The sequence below is a fragment of the Myotis lucifugus genome, unplaced genomic scaffold (assembly GCF_000147115.1).
Source record: "Myotis lucifugus unplaced genomic scaffold, Myoluc2.0 scaffold_42, whole genome shotgun sequence".
Classification (NCBI taxonomy): Eukaryota; Metazoa; Chordata; class Mammalia; order Chiroptera; family Vespertilionidae; genus Myotis; species Myotis lucifugus.
Genome location: NW_005871090.1, coordinates 6,617,813 through 6,634,404, shown reverse-complemented (window position 1 = coordinate 6,634,404; position 16,592 = coordinate 6,617,813). Strand labels below are relative to the sequence as shown.

General features: G+C 42.8%; 1 protein-coding gene across 1 annotated transcript in view; it reads left to right on the top strand.

The window, feature by feature from the left end:
• Positions 1 to 16,592, top strand: part of KIF16B (kinesin family member 16B) — a 276,668-nt gene that overhangs the window by 22,436 nt on the left and 237,640 nt on the right. The window contains 2 exon segments of the mRNA XM_006087971.3: positions 9,057 to 9,126; positions 11,828 to 11,941. Of these exon segments, the coding sequence (XP_006088033.1) occupies positions 9,057 to 9,126; positions 11,828 to 11,941 (184 nt within the window).

Genomic DNA, 16,592 nt, shown 5'->3' with positions numbered 1-16,592 from the left:
CTGCTGGGGAATTGGGATGGTGGCTGCCACTTGTCAGTGTGCCCTACAGCGTGAATTTCAGGAGGGTTAGTGTGGTGGGCCCCATGCCTGCTGCCCAAAGCTTCCTTTGCTGAAGCTTGTTGTCCAGCTGCTGGGGTACTGTGGGCTTGGCCCTCACTGTCAGCCTCTCGCCAGGCAGCCCACAGTCCGTGACTGCTCATTGTGGGGGTATAAAGACCTGGTCATTTGTCCCAACCAGGGCATCTCTGAAGGGCTGCTATAGCTCCAGGACCACCTGCGGGGTCTGCCCAGGCTGTCTTTAGGCCTGCGCCGCAGCTGCCCAGTCCTGCTTCTGCCTCTCCCTCCCTCCAGGTGTTGAGCCATCCCAAGGGCACCTTAATGAGCACCCTGCATGCTAAACTCCCCCGATTGTCTGCCTCTCTGGGATCCCAACCTTAACAGCTGGCTCTTTGCCTAATGTTTTAGGTTTATTACACCCTCTCTAGACCAGGGAAGATCATAAAAGACTCAGCTTAATAGCTCCCTCCTGTTTTCTCAGGGGTCAGCGGAGGGTTTCACTTAGCATGGGGCACTCAGAGCATCTGAGCCTGACAGCACTGTTGTCCTTGGCTCATTCATTGTGGCCGCCCACGGTGGACTTCTCACTGGCTGCCCCTCCAGGTTGGCATTTGGATGTACCAGTGGGTCATGGTGCTGCTGACCTCTACCTGACTTCTGTGTGGTGAGGCACATTCTGAGGAGCCGAAAGGAAGTCAGGGTGATTGCCTGAAAAACCCACTCTAATTTTGTTCAGTATCTGTCTCCTCTGTTTTTTTTTTCCCCCTCAAAAAATGAGTTGTGGGTTTTATGGATACCAAGAGGAGCAACTAAGTGTAGTCAGCAGACCCAGGGTCTTTGAGGGCTCAGAACCAGCCATAGAGGGTATGGAAAACACGGCTTCAGGGGAACAGCTCTCCCTGAGCCTGTTTCCACACTTTAGCATAAGTGAGGTGGTATATTTATGGACCCTCCAGTACTCCACTGGGTGCTGAGGGTGTCATTGAAGACTCGGCTCAGTCACTCTCCGGGCTTGAGAAATGGAGGTCGGTACAAATGCATTTCAAGGGAACTGCCCTCTGGGTGCACACCCCTGGGTAAGAGATGGTGTCCTCCCCGGGGCTAGCAACCAACAGTAAAGGATGAGTAGGTCTCATGCAATATTTGGGATATAGTTATACTAAAAATTTATTTGTTTATCTGAAATTCAGATTTAATTGGGCGTCCTGTATTTTATCAGGAACCCTGATAAAAGAGAAGAAGAGAAGTGCTGTTGGGCCTAGCAGAGGGACCGAGCAAAACACTGAGCATCGGGGATCAGAGATGCTCCCCAAAGAGGGGAATCTGGACTGGCTTTGAATGTTGAGCACCATCTGCAGAGAGGCACAGCGGGGCAGCCACCAGGATACCCATGGTGGGGGCGGTGTGGAGTGCAGGTGGAGGTGCGGTCCTCTGTATGGCTGGGCAGTCAGGAGAGGAGGCCGATAAGCTAGCCCTCATTTTACATGCCATGTAAGGAGGCGGACTCAGCCCTAGAGCACCCAGGAGCCACCCAAAGTTTTAATTTAGGGTCTTTGAATTAACTAAATTTATTTTAACTATAAAAGTAATATGAAGTCATGCTACAATAAATCCCAGCAGTGAAATATTCACTTCACCCCCCCTCCCCCCGCTCCCCGCCCCGAGGTCCAGAGGTAACCACCGCTAATGCTTCCTCCTCATCCTTTCTGGAATGTTCCAAGATGTTCCGGGCATCGGGAAGCATGGATGTGCATGTTCTGACTCACTGTGTTTATTGCTCTGCAGACTGGGGCATGGACAGACTGTTTTGCTACTTGTTCTTTCTCCCACTCAACAGTGTTCCTTGGGCTTCTTCCCACGTAGTACGTGGGGCGGTCACCGTTCTTTTTTACATCAGAGTTTTTTATTTTTACTTTTGCTGTTGGGTGTCCTGCAATATGAACTCAGTTAAATATTGGTTCCTAGTATATAAGTTTTAAGGTGAATTTGGGGGGTGCTGATTGACTTCAGAGCTCGGGGTGAATAAGCCCATCTCTAGGATCTTCCAAGCTAATGGCTCAGTTAGGAGAATCAGCACCGTCCAGTCAGGCTCTTTATTATGGAGTGGCCACGATACCACCAGTGAGCAAGTGGAACCAGTTAGAATTGCTGGATAATTTAAAAGCATTTAAAAATATTTGAATTAGTATAGGGTTGTGTGTTTTTTTTTTCTAATAAGCTTTCTCCTACTCACATATCTGAGAGTTAATATAATTTTTATCTCTTTTTCTGATTGGATATTTTAAGTCTTTTTCTTTCCTTCCTACCTCGCTCCACCCCAATATTGATCTTTAACTCCATATACTTACTCCAGCTGGTTCATTTATGACATCTTATGATCTAGTTCGCAGACCTTTCAAATAAATTACTTATTTGTATGAAGGGACCATAATTGACTTTTCGGTTGAGAAACCCAATTCACTAAAGTGGCCAGGGAGAGACATAGTTCATTTTGCTCTATTATCAAATCAATGTTCAAATAGTATTTTAGGATTATTTATTTTCCTCAATATGAGAAAAATGTCAAGATTTATTTCCCATGTTTCTTAAATGTCAGAGGAAATTGACCCGAGCCAGGGGAACTCTCAGTGCCTGGTGTTTTATGGTTTTCAGCTGAAGGATTGAGACAAAGCACTGAGCGAGATTGCGAATGTTGCCCCCTTGTGCTTGGTGGAGTGTGAAGGAATCTGGGTTCTTCTCTGGGATTCTCTAGATCAGTGGTTCTCAACCTTCCTAATGCCGCGACCCTTTAATACAGTTCCTCATGTTGTGGTGACCCCAATTTCATTGTTACAAATTGAACATAATTAAACCATAGTCATTAATCACAAAAACAACATGTAATTATATATGTGTTTTCCGATGGTCTTAGGCCAGTGATGGCGAACCTATGACACGCGTGTCAGAGGTGACATGCGAACTCATTTTTTTGGTTGATTTTTCTTTGTTAAATGGCATTTAAATATATAAAATAAATATCAAAAATATAAATCTTTGTTTTACTATGGTTGCAAATATCAAAAAATTTCTATATGTGACACGGCACCAGAGTTAAATTAGGGTTTTTCATAATGCTGACACGCCGAGCTCAAAAGGTTCGCCATCACTGTCTTAGGCGACCCCTGTGAAAGGGTCGTTCGACCCCCAAAGGGGTCGCGACCCACAGGTTGAGAACTGCTGCTGTAGAGTGTGGGAAAGCAAGAACAAAGGATGCTGAGGGAACTAGTAAGAGACATGGCATTAAGCAGAAGATGCACGTGGTGAAGAGTCGGCTGGGGTAGAACCATTCATTTAGCCTTTCAGTCAGTCCATCACATGCAACACCATTTCATGAGCACCTCGAAGTTGCAGGTACTGTGCCAGGGTCTGGGGATGTAAACCCAAGCTGGCAGAGTTCTTACTCTTGAGACGTTCACAGTCGGGGGGGTGAACAAGCAGGTGGGCCATCTAATGAGGGGATGGGGCAGGGGGCTTGCAAAGGCTCTCTAAGGGTGTGGGGTCTCCGCTGAGTCTGGAGGGATGGCTGGGAGTTGGCCAGGAGAGGAGCTAGGACAGACACAGTGTTGACCGTCAGATTACGAAGGACTTTGTATACCGCAGAGAGTTGGATTTAATCCTGTAGCCTTTGAGAAATCACTGAAGACGTTTAAAGCACGGAAGACTCATGGTAAGAGTGGAGTGTGGATGGGAGGGGCAAGGCTGGAGGAAAGAGACTAGGGAGGGGTGATGGTGGCCTGACATGAGACAGTAGCTATGGAGTGGGGAGATGTGGCTGAGGTTGGTAAATAGGGGGTAGATTGGGCAAGACTAAATAACTGAAAGTTTTGTGGGGGTGAGGGAGCAGGAGGTAAGGCTGTTGGATGGGCCCTGAAGTCATCTGGGGTGAAGGGGAGGCCGTGAGCAGTCAACAGTCTCGGGTGGGTCAGGGGGCTGAGCAGGATTGGTCAGTAGGGTGTGGAGGGAATGAACGGCCTGGAGCTTTTCTTCTTCCCTTCCTCTCTGAAATATGTGAAAGTTCGACAACCCTCCTGCAATCTATAAGGGATGAATGCACTAAAGGGTTAGTTTTAATAACTCCAACCTTCATAACTGCTTTATGGAGATTGCATTGGCTTTTCCATAAGTATTTTCATGAACTAGAGTGAGATTTGCTCTCTATGGCTAAAATTCTAGCTAGCATCTTTTTATAAATATTGTGCTGCGATATTATATTTGGAGTAAAGATACATCTTTTAGTTTTTTCTGCTTAAGAAGAAAATAATATAGGACATTGCTATTTGTGAGATTTCCTTTCTGGAACGGATGGCCTCTATCTAATCTTGATGGCCTGTGATTACTTTTAAAATGACTTCAAGCTGTTAGCAGCCTGACACTGATATGGGGAACAGTCTGGGTGGAAAAGGCTGAAGCCGACAGCTGGGCAGAGTGCTGAGAATGGGGGAGCCTGGATGTGATGGCCCTCAGGTGACGACTTAGATCCGATATATCGAGCATTTGTTACTCTTGGTCAGAAGCTAATGTACAATTTATGAGCAAAGGGTGAAAACGGTGTCAGCTGACTTAGGTTGTATGCATATCCTCCCATGCAATTTAAAAAGTAACTTTAAAGGTCAAAGTACAAAGTTGGCGAGTTTCCCAGTGTACAAAGTACAGACATTGTGGAGTTTACTTGATGAGAGTAAATGTAAGACCAGTTATCACTCTGTCATATTAATACCGTGTCAGAGCAGTGCTTTTCACACCCGTGTTCACTGGAATCTCCTGGGACTCTTGTTACAGTGCAGATCCGAGGTGGGGGCTGAGATCCCTCATTCCTAACAAGTTCCCCAGGGCTGTGCTGCTGCTGGGTCCTGGGCTACTTTTTGACTGATAAGGGTCTGAGCCAGGGTGCCTATCTGTTGGGGCACGGAGCTATTATTATTGAGAAACTGAGGAAAACTAGGGATCCTCAAGAACAGTGAACCTGTCACCATCCCCTTTCCCCACCACCACATCTGGATCATACAACGTCAAGGAGGTGGTGAAACCTTTGAAACCCACCTCACATCTTCAGTTTTGATTTCAGGAGTGCAAATAGAAAGATGCTCTCATTACATAGTGGTCTGTCAGTCAGTATCTTTCCTAGTATTTTTATAGAATGGATGTTACTTTAAAACTAGGAAAGTGCTTTTGTGCTGACCTACAGGTTAGAATAAATGATAGCATGGAAAGCCCTGTAAGGCTCTGAACTGGGCCTTATAGGTATAAGGCTCTGAGCTGGGGCATTACTTAACCTCTGGCTTCCAGCCCAGGCAGCAGACATGGTAGCAGCTGCATTGCTTCGTGTTTTAGAAACAAGAATTGACAAGTGCTGTGGTCACCTATCGGGGTTACTTCTAATCTTAGACCCCTGGATAATGCTGTACCTCCACAGGTTCTGTACCTCCATAATTCTGTACCTCCACAGGGGTTTTGAAATTAGAGATCTAGACAAATTAGGTTAGCAAGTGGCTGAGAAACAAATGAGTCATGTAGGAATGGGAAGAATTTAGATGTGGTGGCTTGGTAATAACCTCACCCATGCAGTTCTCTTGCTGGGTAGGATATACTAGTACTTTCCGCAGTAGAATGCTGCAGGAAAGGGGCTAGTTTGTGAAATATTTGCTTATCATGGGGTGTCCCTGGAGGGCAGGAGTGGAAGCACCTTGTACATGGGAGGGGTTTCATTTGTATGTCTTTAAAGCCATTGTTCGCTTCATATAGCCACCCTTCTTCACACTGGATTGGAACAGTCAAATGGGTTCTCTGTGAACCCACTGTAGTGTCTGAGTGGTGTTTACAACATGTTCTGTGCCTGTTCATCTGGAGGTGGCCAGGATGCCACCAGCACCTGTTTCCTCCAGCCCTGGGTTATTTGGAAGTAAATCCCAGACATCATATCATTTTTATTTGTGAATATTTCAGTAAGTATCTCTAAAAGATTAAGACTTTCAAGAAATCATCATATTTAAAATAGTAATAGTAATTCCTTAATATCATCAAATATCTGGTCAGTGTTAACATTCTCTACATGTAATTTCAAACACCCTTTTCTGTTTGAATTGAGATCCAATTGGCTATGTCTTTAATGTCTTTTTAAATAGATTACTATTCCATCTTTATATTCCTTGCAACTTGTTATTGTTGTTGAGTAAATGAGTTCATTTATCTGTCAGCTTTCCCAGAAGCTGGATTGTGCTGATTGCCCCCTGGCACTGTTGGTGGTGTTCCCCCTGCCCCCCAAATTTCCGGGTGGTTCCCAAGGGAGGAGAATAACTGTTGGTGGTGTTCCCCCTGCCCCCCGAATTTCCTGGTGGTTCCCAAGGGAAGAGACTACTGGGCAGGAATGCTGGTCCTTCAGTCAGCACCAACAGCATGTCTGATGAGCTCCTAGAGCAGTGGTTCTCAACCTTCCTAATGCTGCGACCCTTTAATACAGTTCCTCATGTTGTGGTGACCCCCAATTTCATTGTTACAAATTGAACATAATTAAAGCATAGTGATTAATCACAAAAACAATATGTAATTATATATGTGTCTTCCAATGGTCTTAGGCGACCCATGTGAAAGGGTCGTTCGACCCCCAAAGGGGTCGAGACCCACAGGTTGAGAACCGCTGTCCTAGAGGGTGCAGTTAGCAGCCATTGATGGTCGCTCCCCGGTGCCATTAATTCACCAGGGGTTGCAAAATGGTGATATTCCAGTGTTTTCATTCCATCTTCATTTATTAGCTGGAAATCTTGAAAAAAGGAACTTCTCCTCAACAACTATAACAGTTGTTTGGTTACTCTGGCGTGCAGATTGTTCAGGAAATGCCAGGGAAATGCTTGATTCTTTCCCTTTATCTTCTAGCTTTCAAAATAATGAGGTGATTCTTTTGATCTTCCAAAGGGGGCCATTTCTGTTTTTATTTCTCAATTATGACTTCACGAACTTACGCATATTCTGTGTCTTTCTCTTGCAGTTATTCTTCTTCTTGCCGCTCAACTTTGGCCAGTAGGAACTTACTCAAGTTGACTCCTGGGTCCTTTCGACATGGCCTTTGTATCAGTTAGCTCTTACTGTGTAACAAACTACCCCAAATGTAGGGGCTTAGCCGAAACCGGTTTGGCTCAGTGGATAGAGCGTCGGCCTGCAGACTGAAGGGTCCCAGGTTCGATTCCGGTCAAGGGCATGTACCTGGGTTGTGGGCACATCCCCAGTGGGAGATGTGCAGGAGGCAGCTGATCGATGTTTCTCTCTCATCGATGTTTCTAACTCTCTATCTCTCTCCCTTCCTCTCTGTAAAAAATCAATAAAATATATAAAAAAAAATGTAGGGGCTTACAACACTATTATCTAACAGTTTCTGTAGGTCAAGAGTCTGGCGTCTCTCAAGACTGCACTCTAAGGTGCCAGCCTGCTCCACAGTCACCTCCTGGTGTGGCTGGGGTGGGGCCCTTGCACGCTCACTGCGTGGCTGCTGGCAACCCTCAGTTCCTCCGTACACGGGCAGCTGGCCTTCCCCATTGCCAGGGCTCTATCAGTTTTAGATAAAGTTCATGCTAGTTTCTTTCCATTCAGATTTAGGATGATGGAGTTTTTACTTAACCTCATGAATATTATGTTTGTATCTCTTTCTTTCTCAGTGGCACTGACATAATTGCTCATGTATTATCCCATAATACACAAACAAATCTCAGAATGATGATACTTACTTCCCCACCAAAAATATGATTACTGAAAATGCTTTAATATTTTTTTTATAGTTCCTTCTCTCCTTTTGCTATGTCCCACTACATTCTACAGTCAAATTCCTCCATACAGTCATAATTAAAATTGTTTGTTACTGTGCAGTGCACAGTTAGGTTTATTTGCTTCAACTTATAAGTTTCCGTTTTAGGTTATTTTAAAATACAACTTTGGGAAGCATTTTTCTCAGTCTGTTGAGATCTTGCTTCCTGGCATATCTTCTGTTTGGCTCAAATAAACTCTAATAAACCCTTATAAAATTAAAAAAAGTATAAGATTTCCTTTTATTTTTGTCATTCTAAAGATGATTTAGAGATAAAGGTGTATTTTCGTTATTGTTGTTTTAGAAATCTAGCTTTTATCACTGCCCCTTCCACTATATTTTCTTCTTTTCCCATAGGTAGCTTTTATTAAAACATTTTTATTAATTGATTGAGTTTTAGAGAGAAAGAGATGAAGAGAGGAAGGGAGAGGGAGAGGAATATGGAGAGGGAGAAGGAGAGGTAGGTAGCTTTTTGAAAAATAATTAGATTATCCTTCTTATCTTTAAATATAAGAGGTAGTATTCTTGTATATTTTTCTCCATCTTGCATTCCCTACTCAGCAATAAATTGATTCTGGCTTTCACTCCATAGCATTGTATAGAGCTCTTCATTTCTTTTTCAATGATGTAACACTCTGTTGTGTAGGTATGGACATTTATTCTAGGGACCTATACTTTTTCAGGCATTCTCTTGACTTCCTCTTCTGAATGGATATAGGAAGAAGGTGGGAAGTAGGGGCAGTGCGCTGGCTACTTCTAGAAGTAGCACCTGGTTGTGACCACTCACTCTACTTTTCTTCTTAGCTTTCATCTTGGATGGGGGGATAAAGTGTCTTTCTTTTTGTAACAGTTGAGTGGGCTGCTTTTTTCATGATTCACAGGCCTCTATAGTTTCTGTCATTTCATTTTCACTCCTTTTAACTTACAGTTAGACATTTTTCTAGGTTTGAACAACTCGCTGTTTGTCGGTCTTAGTTTTTGATGGTGGTATCTATTTTGTGTGTCTTCATGTTTATATTCGTAAGGATTTGGGAGGAGTGGTATCAGTGATTGTGCTTCCGATGCCATTTAAAAACAAACTCCTATATGTAAAAAGTAAGTAACACAGTTTTGTTTGTTTTTTAACAGTCTTTTCTCTCCTAACCAAACTGAATTTTTTGTGTTGTAGGGAAAAGGACTTGGAAGCCAAATTCATTATACAAATGGAGAAAAGCAAAACAACAATCACAAACTTAAAGGCAAGTAGCAACCTGCCCTTGCTCCCATTCCATGAGCCCCCGTGTCTGTTAAAATGACTTGTGGATAAATAAGACGCTTCTGCCATGTCCGCACTCCTTTCTCAGTTCAGTTAGGCATGTCAACTTGCTCTTGGCTTTGGGCTCCATCATGAAGCAAGAGGATTGATCCCGTTTCCTCTCCCATCCCTGGTTTCCTTTGATCTGAAAACCAGACCAAGCTCTCGCTCTGCCATGGGAGCTCATTGGCTTAGTCTAGACCCTGGCATATTTATCCTGTGGTGGATCCTTAGCCTGGCCATTGACTACATTTTGTGAATTATTAAATAAGCTTTGGCCCTTGATTTGTTTTTATTTTTAATGAAAAAAATGATGTTTATAAACATTGCAAGAGGAGCTGGTATTATTCAAAATTTAGGGGATGAAAAATAAAAACACTGAATTTTTTTTCTGAAAAAAGATTGAAAAAATAATTTTCTAAGATGGCAAGTCCTTCCTATTGCACTTAAAATGTCCTGTTTGTTTCGTTAATCAGTGATTTTGTTAAGTCCCTGAATACTTTTTACTTAGGGGGGACATAAGGGTGTAATATTAATCATAAGTCAGGAGCTTTATGGACTCATCCCCTTCCTCCTTTAGATACTCCTCGTAAACTTGCAGGTTTGCATTTCTGAGGCCTGCTGCTCCATGGTCAAGTGCAGGTCAGTCTCAGGTTGGATTTCTCTTAATTTGTGGCTCCAGGGACTGGACACTTTGAAATCTGATTTCAAAGTGGTGCAACTTGATCTCCAGTGATAGGAGCTAGGGAATGCTCCTGTCTTCCAGTGGGCCATGCCCTAGATAATTTGATAGGCCTCCTTTGAAGCTCTGGTGTCCCTTTGCCTGAGGCATTCTCCACTGGAATGTCTTTCTTCCTCCACTGACCCGAGTCCTTGTACCTTCTGCTCTGTCTGGCTCACACTTAGCTTTCCCTCCTTTGACCTCCCACACCTTCTCAGTTTCTGCCAGTCACCACTCGTCCCTTCCCTGCTGTTAGTTATCTTTGCTTGGCTTTGCTTCATGTATCTTTGGGTACTCACAGTGCTGTGGTAAAAGTTTAATCATTAAAAAATTGCATTTACTGAAACAAAGTGAGAGGCCTCCTTTCTTTGTGCAGAGTGGAGTCTATTTTCCTTGTTGACTCTGTTGCTTTTATGAGATTACAAGCATTTCCTCAACTGATGTAGCCAGAACATATGCCCAGACTTTTAGCATTTTAATAAGAAGAACCTTGACAATTTCTCTTTATAGTGTCTGAATTATGTTGGAAAAATAGGATGCTCATTGAATTTATTCAGCGTGTGTCCTGGAAGCTGTGTGAAGCTTCGGTATCATATGAAGATTTTTAAACATGGGTTTTGGTTCACTTTAGGTATGGACCAAGGTAGACAAGATATATGCAAACATTTGCAATAATATGATATGTCTTGGAGAGTCTAGGCCAGTGGTCGGCAAACTCATTAGTCAACAGAGCCAAATATCAACAGTACAACAATGGAAATTTCTTTTGAGAGCCAAATTTTTTAAACTTAAACTATATAGGTAGGTACATTGTTATTAACTTAATTAGGGTACTCCTAAGCTGGCCTTTGCTAAAAACGTCCTCAATCTGATTGAGGTACGTTTGCTGAGGTCGACCCCTTCCAACTCTCCCATCCACACTCGTCTTGTATACTTGTTTCGTCTATCTCCTTTCGTTCATCCTCTCTATATGTCCAAACCATTTCAACATACCTTTCTCAGTCCTCGACACTACATCTTCTTTCACTCCACAATGTTCCCTAAAATTAACTTAATAAACTTTACTTAAAGTTTTTTTTTTTTTTTTAAATATATTTTATTGATTTTTTACAGAGAGGAAGGGAGAGAGATAGAGAGTTAGAAACATCGATGAGAGAGAAACATCGATCAGCTGCCTCCTGCACATCTCCTACTGGGGATGTGCCCGCAACCCAGGTACGTGCCCTTGACCGGAATCGAACCCGGGACCTTTCAGTCCGCAGGCCGACGCTCTATCCACTGAGCCAAACCGGTTTCGGCTACTTAAAGTTTTAAGTCAACTTCGCACTGTATGTGCATGCCCGCACATGGTATTTTGTGGAAGAGCCACATTCAAGGGGCCAAAGAGACGCATGTGGCTCGTGAGCTGCGGTTTGCCGACCACTGGTCTAGGCTCTCAGAGGTGGGAGTGCCCAAGGGACGCTTCATGGAAGAGGAAGCCTCTGATCTGGAGTTTTCAGTGGGGCCACAAAATCACGCAACTCTAGGGAACTCCAGTCCCATGACTAGCACCCCCTGGAGTTATCAGCGCCCCCCCCCCCCCCCCCCGCCCCCGCCAACGCTGGTGGTTTCTGGTAGAGGGGACCGTGAAAAGCACTGAAGATGGGATAAAATAGAGTCTGGCTGGAGTGTTGGTTCATATAGAGTTATCATGATAAAACATCCAGGGAAGTAGCCTTGGGTCATATCATAGACTGACTCTGGATTTATTTCCATTTGGTGGGGGTGGGTGGCCCACAGTCAGGAGGAATTAAATGCTTCTTAGGATGTAAATATGAGAAATGGTGATCATTGTATATTTTTTACAAAGAAAAAAATTTAGATTATTTGTCAACTGACAGTGCTCGTCTTATATTATTATTATTATGATATCATATCTCTCTAGATACCTGAAGGAGGGTCTGGGGACTCAGGGAGAGAACGGACCAAGACCTTCACTTACGACTTTTCTTTTTATTCTGCTGATACAAAAAGTCCAGATTATGTTTCACAAGAAATGGTAAGAAATTTTCAGAATCCTTATTTTGGTTTATTTTTCACACTGACAAAAACATGCCTATTCTAAACCCCTTAAACATCTAATTTTTGAAAAATACAATTTATACAAAATAGGTCATTGCTAACTTAGCTTTTTGGTTGTTCTATATCTTAAGCCTGAGAATTCAATCCCCAAAAGGTTTATTTTTATGTATCTAAGCATGATGATCATAACTCTTGTTTCAAAGCTTTGACACTACTGATTGGAAGGAACTCTGTAAATAAAGCATTTTTGGGGAGACATTGATATGCTGCTAATCTTAGCAAATAAGCCATTTAGCCTTAAGTGTTGTGTGGGGCAGAGCTTTAAGAAGTAGACTTCAAACACAGGCCACATCTCCCTGCTGGAGCGGAACATTATAGGTTCTGGGAAGAAGGATTCTAGAAAGAAAGAACATATGTCCAAAATATTTATAGAACCTGGAGTAAAGCTGGAATTTGTCCAAGAAACCTCTCCTGTAGGCTTTTATAGCCTAAAATGTAGATATGACATGGGCAGAGAGAACAGAATCAAAGATCCTCCCAGGAGGCTGTCATAGCAACGTTTCATGGAACAGAAGAACAAGGGTATTTCCCTAGGTGGCCAAGGAGGGTGTTTGAGCTGAGTGGGGGTACAGCAGCACCAATGTGTGTGTGGGAGAACATGGGCTTCATGGCTGGGCCTCTTCTTGGCTTGTTAACTGCTTCAGGTCTTCACGTGTTTACTAGTAAACAAGGATAAGAATGTCATCGTGTCCTGGCTAGTAATTCATGTGACGGCATCTTGTCTGGTTTCTTGCAATTTGACGTGTGCATGTACCTGAATCATGGGCCTTGCCTGGGAGCATATCAGAAATGCAGAATCTCAGGACCTCTCTCAGCCCTCTGAATCCCAAACTGGGTTTTTGAGCATAATCCCCAGGTTATTTACATGCATCTTAACACTTGAGAAATTTAGTTGGCTTAGAAGTGGATTGGCTTTCTGGGGCAATGTAAATGTTGGAGGAAGATGGGTTGTGAACATAGATAAGTTGTTCAAAGGAGAGGACTGGAGTGATTGTATCCAGAAGATGTCGATTCAGCATCAGGGACATACAGAAAGGACAATGAGAATGGGAGCTGTAAAGAGAGATGAAGTGCCTGGATTGAAAGAGGCGCCAGAGAAAGATGAACTGATGCTGCTTGAGTTTGTATTGGTGTCAGAAACTGCTTGGTGCTCAAGTACACTGTCTCACTTAATCTTCACAAGAACCAAATGAGGTAAACTGTAGCTCCATTTTTCTTTGTCGAAGAGACCCAGTGAGCTCAAATAACTTGCTGGAGCCCATAGGCTGAGTCGACTTGACAGTAGTAGAGCTGAGATCCTCAGCTGGTATATAGGGGATAAGAGAAAAGGATTGGTGTGTTCTAAGTGAGAGATGACAGGGCAGCCCTGTTGAATGAATAAATGAATGAGTGAGTGAGTGACAATAACTTTGGTGTTTAGGTAATTGGATTAATCAGTGTTGGTAGCTAGGAGTCTGGTGAGGAAGTAAATGTTACAGATATTGGAATCCAGATTTTGGCTTTAATATAGCAATGAGAATGAAGTGACTGGTATGAGGGAATTTGTTAAGGGAAAATTGTCAGTTTATTCTATAGTCTTAAGCATGTCTTCAATAGAGGATGAATGAAGAGCCATGAAGGTCTCCACTTCTAACTTACCTAATGAGCAGCTATATATTCCTCTTATTTAACATGAATTTGAGGCCTTTTAGGGACAGAGAGTAGAGTGGTGTGCGACTTCATGCCTGGCACACTGGAGACACTCAGTAAACATTTGCTGACTGAAAGACCTCGTTTGCTGATGGTGGTTAAATTACAGGAACAGATGACATTTTCGTGTTCCTCAAGAATTAAGATTGGTGGTTTGCTCTTTTGGGAGATAAAAATAAATGCCTAGAATTTAAACATAGTTTTAGATTGTGAAAGCTTTCAGCTGATAAGGATAATTTTCATGGTTCAGGTGTGTGTGCAGTGTTCTTCTCAGATGCCTTGAGTTCTTTAACTCTCTGAAATAATCTGAGATTGTTCCATTAAATTACAAAACTAAAAAAACCTTGAAATATGTTAGTAAACACTATTTTCTAGTATAACCAGGTGTTAATAAAACCAGCATAGATGTAGGAAAATTCCTATTTTTAAAGAACTCTATTAGAAAAAGGTAATCTTGCCCTAGCCGGTTTGGCTCAGTGGATAGAGCGTCGGCCTGTGGACTCAAGGGTCCCAGGTTCGATTCCGGTCAAGGGCATGTACCTTGGTTGCGGGCACATCCCCAGTGGGGGGTGTGCAGGAGGCAGCTGGTCGATGTTTCTCTCTCATCAATGTTTCTAACTCTCTTTCCCTCTCCCTTCCTCTCTGTAAAAAAATCAATAAAATATATTTTTTAAAAAAGGTAATCTTCCCTCATCCCTATTTTTTTTGTTTTTGTTTTTGTTAACCCTCACCTGAAGATATTTTTTCATTGATTTTGTAGAGAGAGTGAAAGGCAGGGAGGGAGGGAAGGAAAGAGGGAGGGAGAGAGAAGCATTGATGTGAAAGAGACACATCAACTGGTTGCCTTCCTCAGGCACCCTGATCAGGGCTGGGGAATCGACCTGCAACCCAGATATACTGGTATGCCCTTGACTGGGAATCGATTCTGTGACCCTTTGGTGCAAGGGCCCACACTCTAAGCACTGAGCACACTGGCCAGGACTTCATCCCTAATTTTAATAGCTGTTGTTCTAAAAGTGGCTTCAATGTCAAATATTGACTAAAGTTTTCATGCTGCCACACTTGGCACAGGAATTGAGCTGACAGGTTGTATTCTTGCTATAAACAGGGGAAGATGCAAACTTAGCATGATGTTTATCATCTTAGTCTTCTTCCTTTCCCTTTTCCCTCCTCCTCTTCTGTCTCTTCTTCTCCTCCTTCTTCTTTCTTCCCCTTCCTCCTCCTCCTTTTTCTTCCACTTCTCTTCCCTCTCTTCCTCCTCCTTCTCTTCTGCTTCCTTCTTTTCTTTTCCTCCTCCTCCTCCTTTTTTTCATTTGAATATAAAGGTCTTTTGAAGGTTTGTAGATTTGAAGATATATATATATATATATATATATATATATATATATGATTCTACTGAGCCATAAGAATAGATGAAATACTGCCAATTGTGACAACATGGATGGATCTTGAGAATATCATGCTAAGTGAAATAAGTTAGATAGAAAAAGTTAAGAACCATATGATTTATTAATATGTGGAATATAAAATTGAATACAACAAATGAACAAAAAAGAAAAACAAACAAAAACTCATTGACACAGATAACAGTCTGGTGGTTATCAGAGGGAAGGGTGTTAGGGGTTAGTAAAGGGTATTGAGGGTCAAATATGTGGTGATGGAAGATTTGACTTTGGGTGGTAAACACACAATGTAATATACAGATGATGTATCATAAAATTATACACTTGAAACCTATGTAATTTTATTAACGAATGTCACCCCAACAAATTTAATAAAAAAAAGAAAGACATCTCGCCCTGGCCCAATGACTCAGTTGATTGGACATTGTCCAGTACACCAAAAAGACACAGGCTTAATTCCTGGTCAGGGCACCTACCTAGGTTGTGGTTGATCCCTGGTCAAGGCGCATATGGAGACAATCAATCCATGTTTCTCACATTGTTGTTTCTTTCCCTCTCCCTTCCTCTTTCTCTAAAATCAGTAAAAACATACCCTTGGGTGAAGATTAAAAACAATAAAAATAAAATAAAAAAAGACATCTTGAGAAAATATATTATGCAAATTATTCTGGTTCCAGTCAAGTTTCCCTAATGTTAAACAAATACCAAGATGACCAAATTCATTTTAGATTCAGGGAAAAAAAAATCAGTGAGCTATTTAAAGCTAAACTCATGTAAATTAAAGTCCATTAAATAAGGTCTAATTTTCTTAATGATTCTTCAAAACTCCAGAGGGAGGCTTTGATCTCACACAACCTGTTCCTTGTTTCACCTCTGGAGAAACTTGAAACCTAAAATCTCCCAGTTGACAAGCCCGGTGGAAGTCTTTTGTTTTAACAGTGCCCTCTTGTGGGCAATTTCCCTAAAGTGAGGTCCTGTGATGAGTTGGATTACTCTGGCAATCAGCTTGTAAAGTCTACTCAGTCAAGGAACAAGGTGGCTTTTGGATAACCTGGCCAAATGAGGCTCTCAGTGGGGTCGATGCCAGTAGGGAAAGCAGTCTCTTAAAGCAGCCCTTCCCTCCCCACCCTGCGTGGTAGATGATGGTAAATAACTCCTTTGTGGGAGCTGCGATGAGTCCCTCTTTTCCTTGCCAAGGACCTGGGAGACGTGGGCAGTGTCTGGCTGCTTCTCTGGGTCCCAAGCCAACTTTGGGTGGGTTACTTGAGACTGAGCCAGGCCTGGGTCTCAGCGCCTCCAGATCTGCACTGTGTAGGCTCGTTGTGCAGTCATGTTCACCAGCTCCAACCCCGCCACCCCACCAGCTGTCAGAGAATCCCAGCTGAGTTAGCTTTGGGGAAAATAAAGTAGTAGCACAATGGTGGGTGTGGATTTTAACCCTAGGGAAGAATTTCGTTTGGATAACTTGAGTTTGGT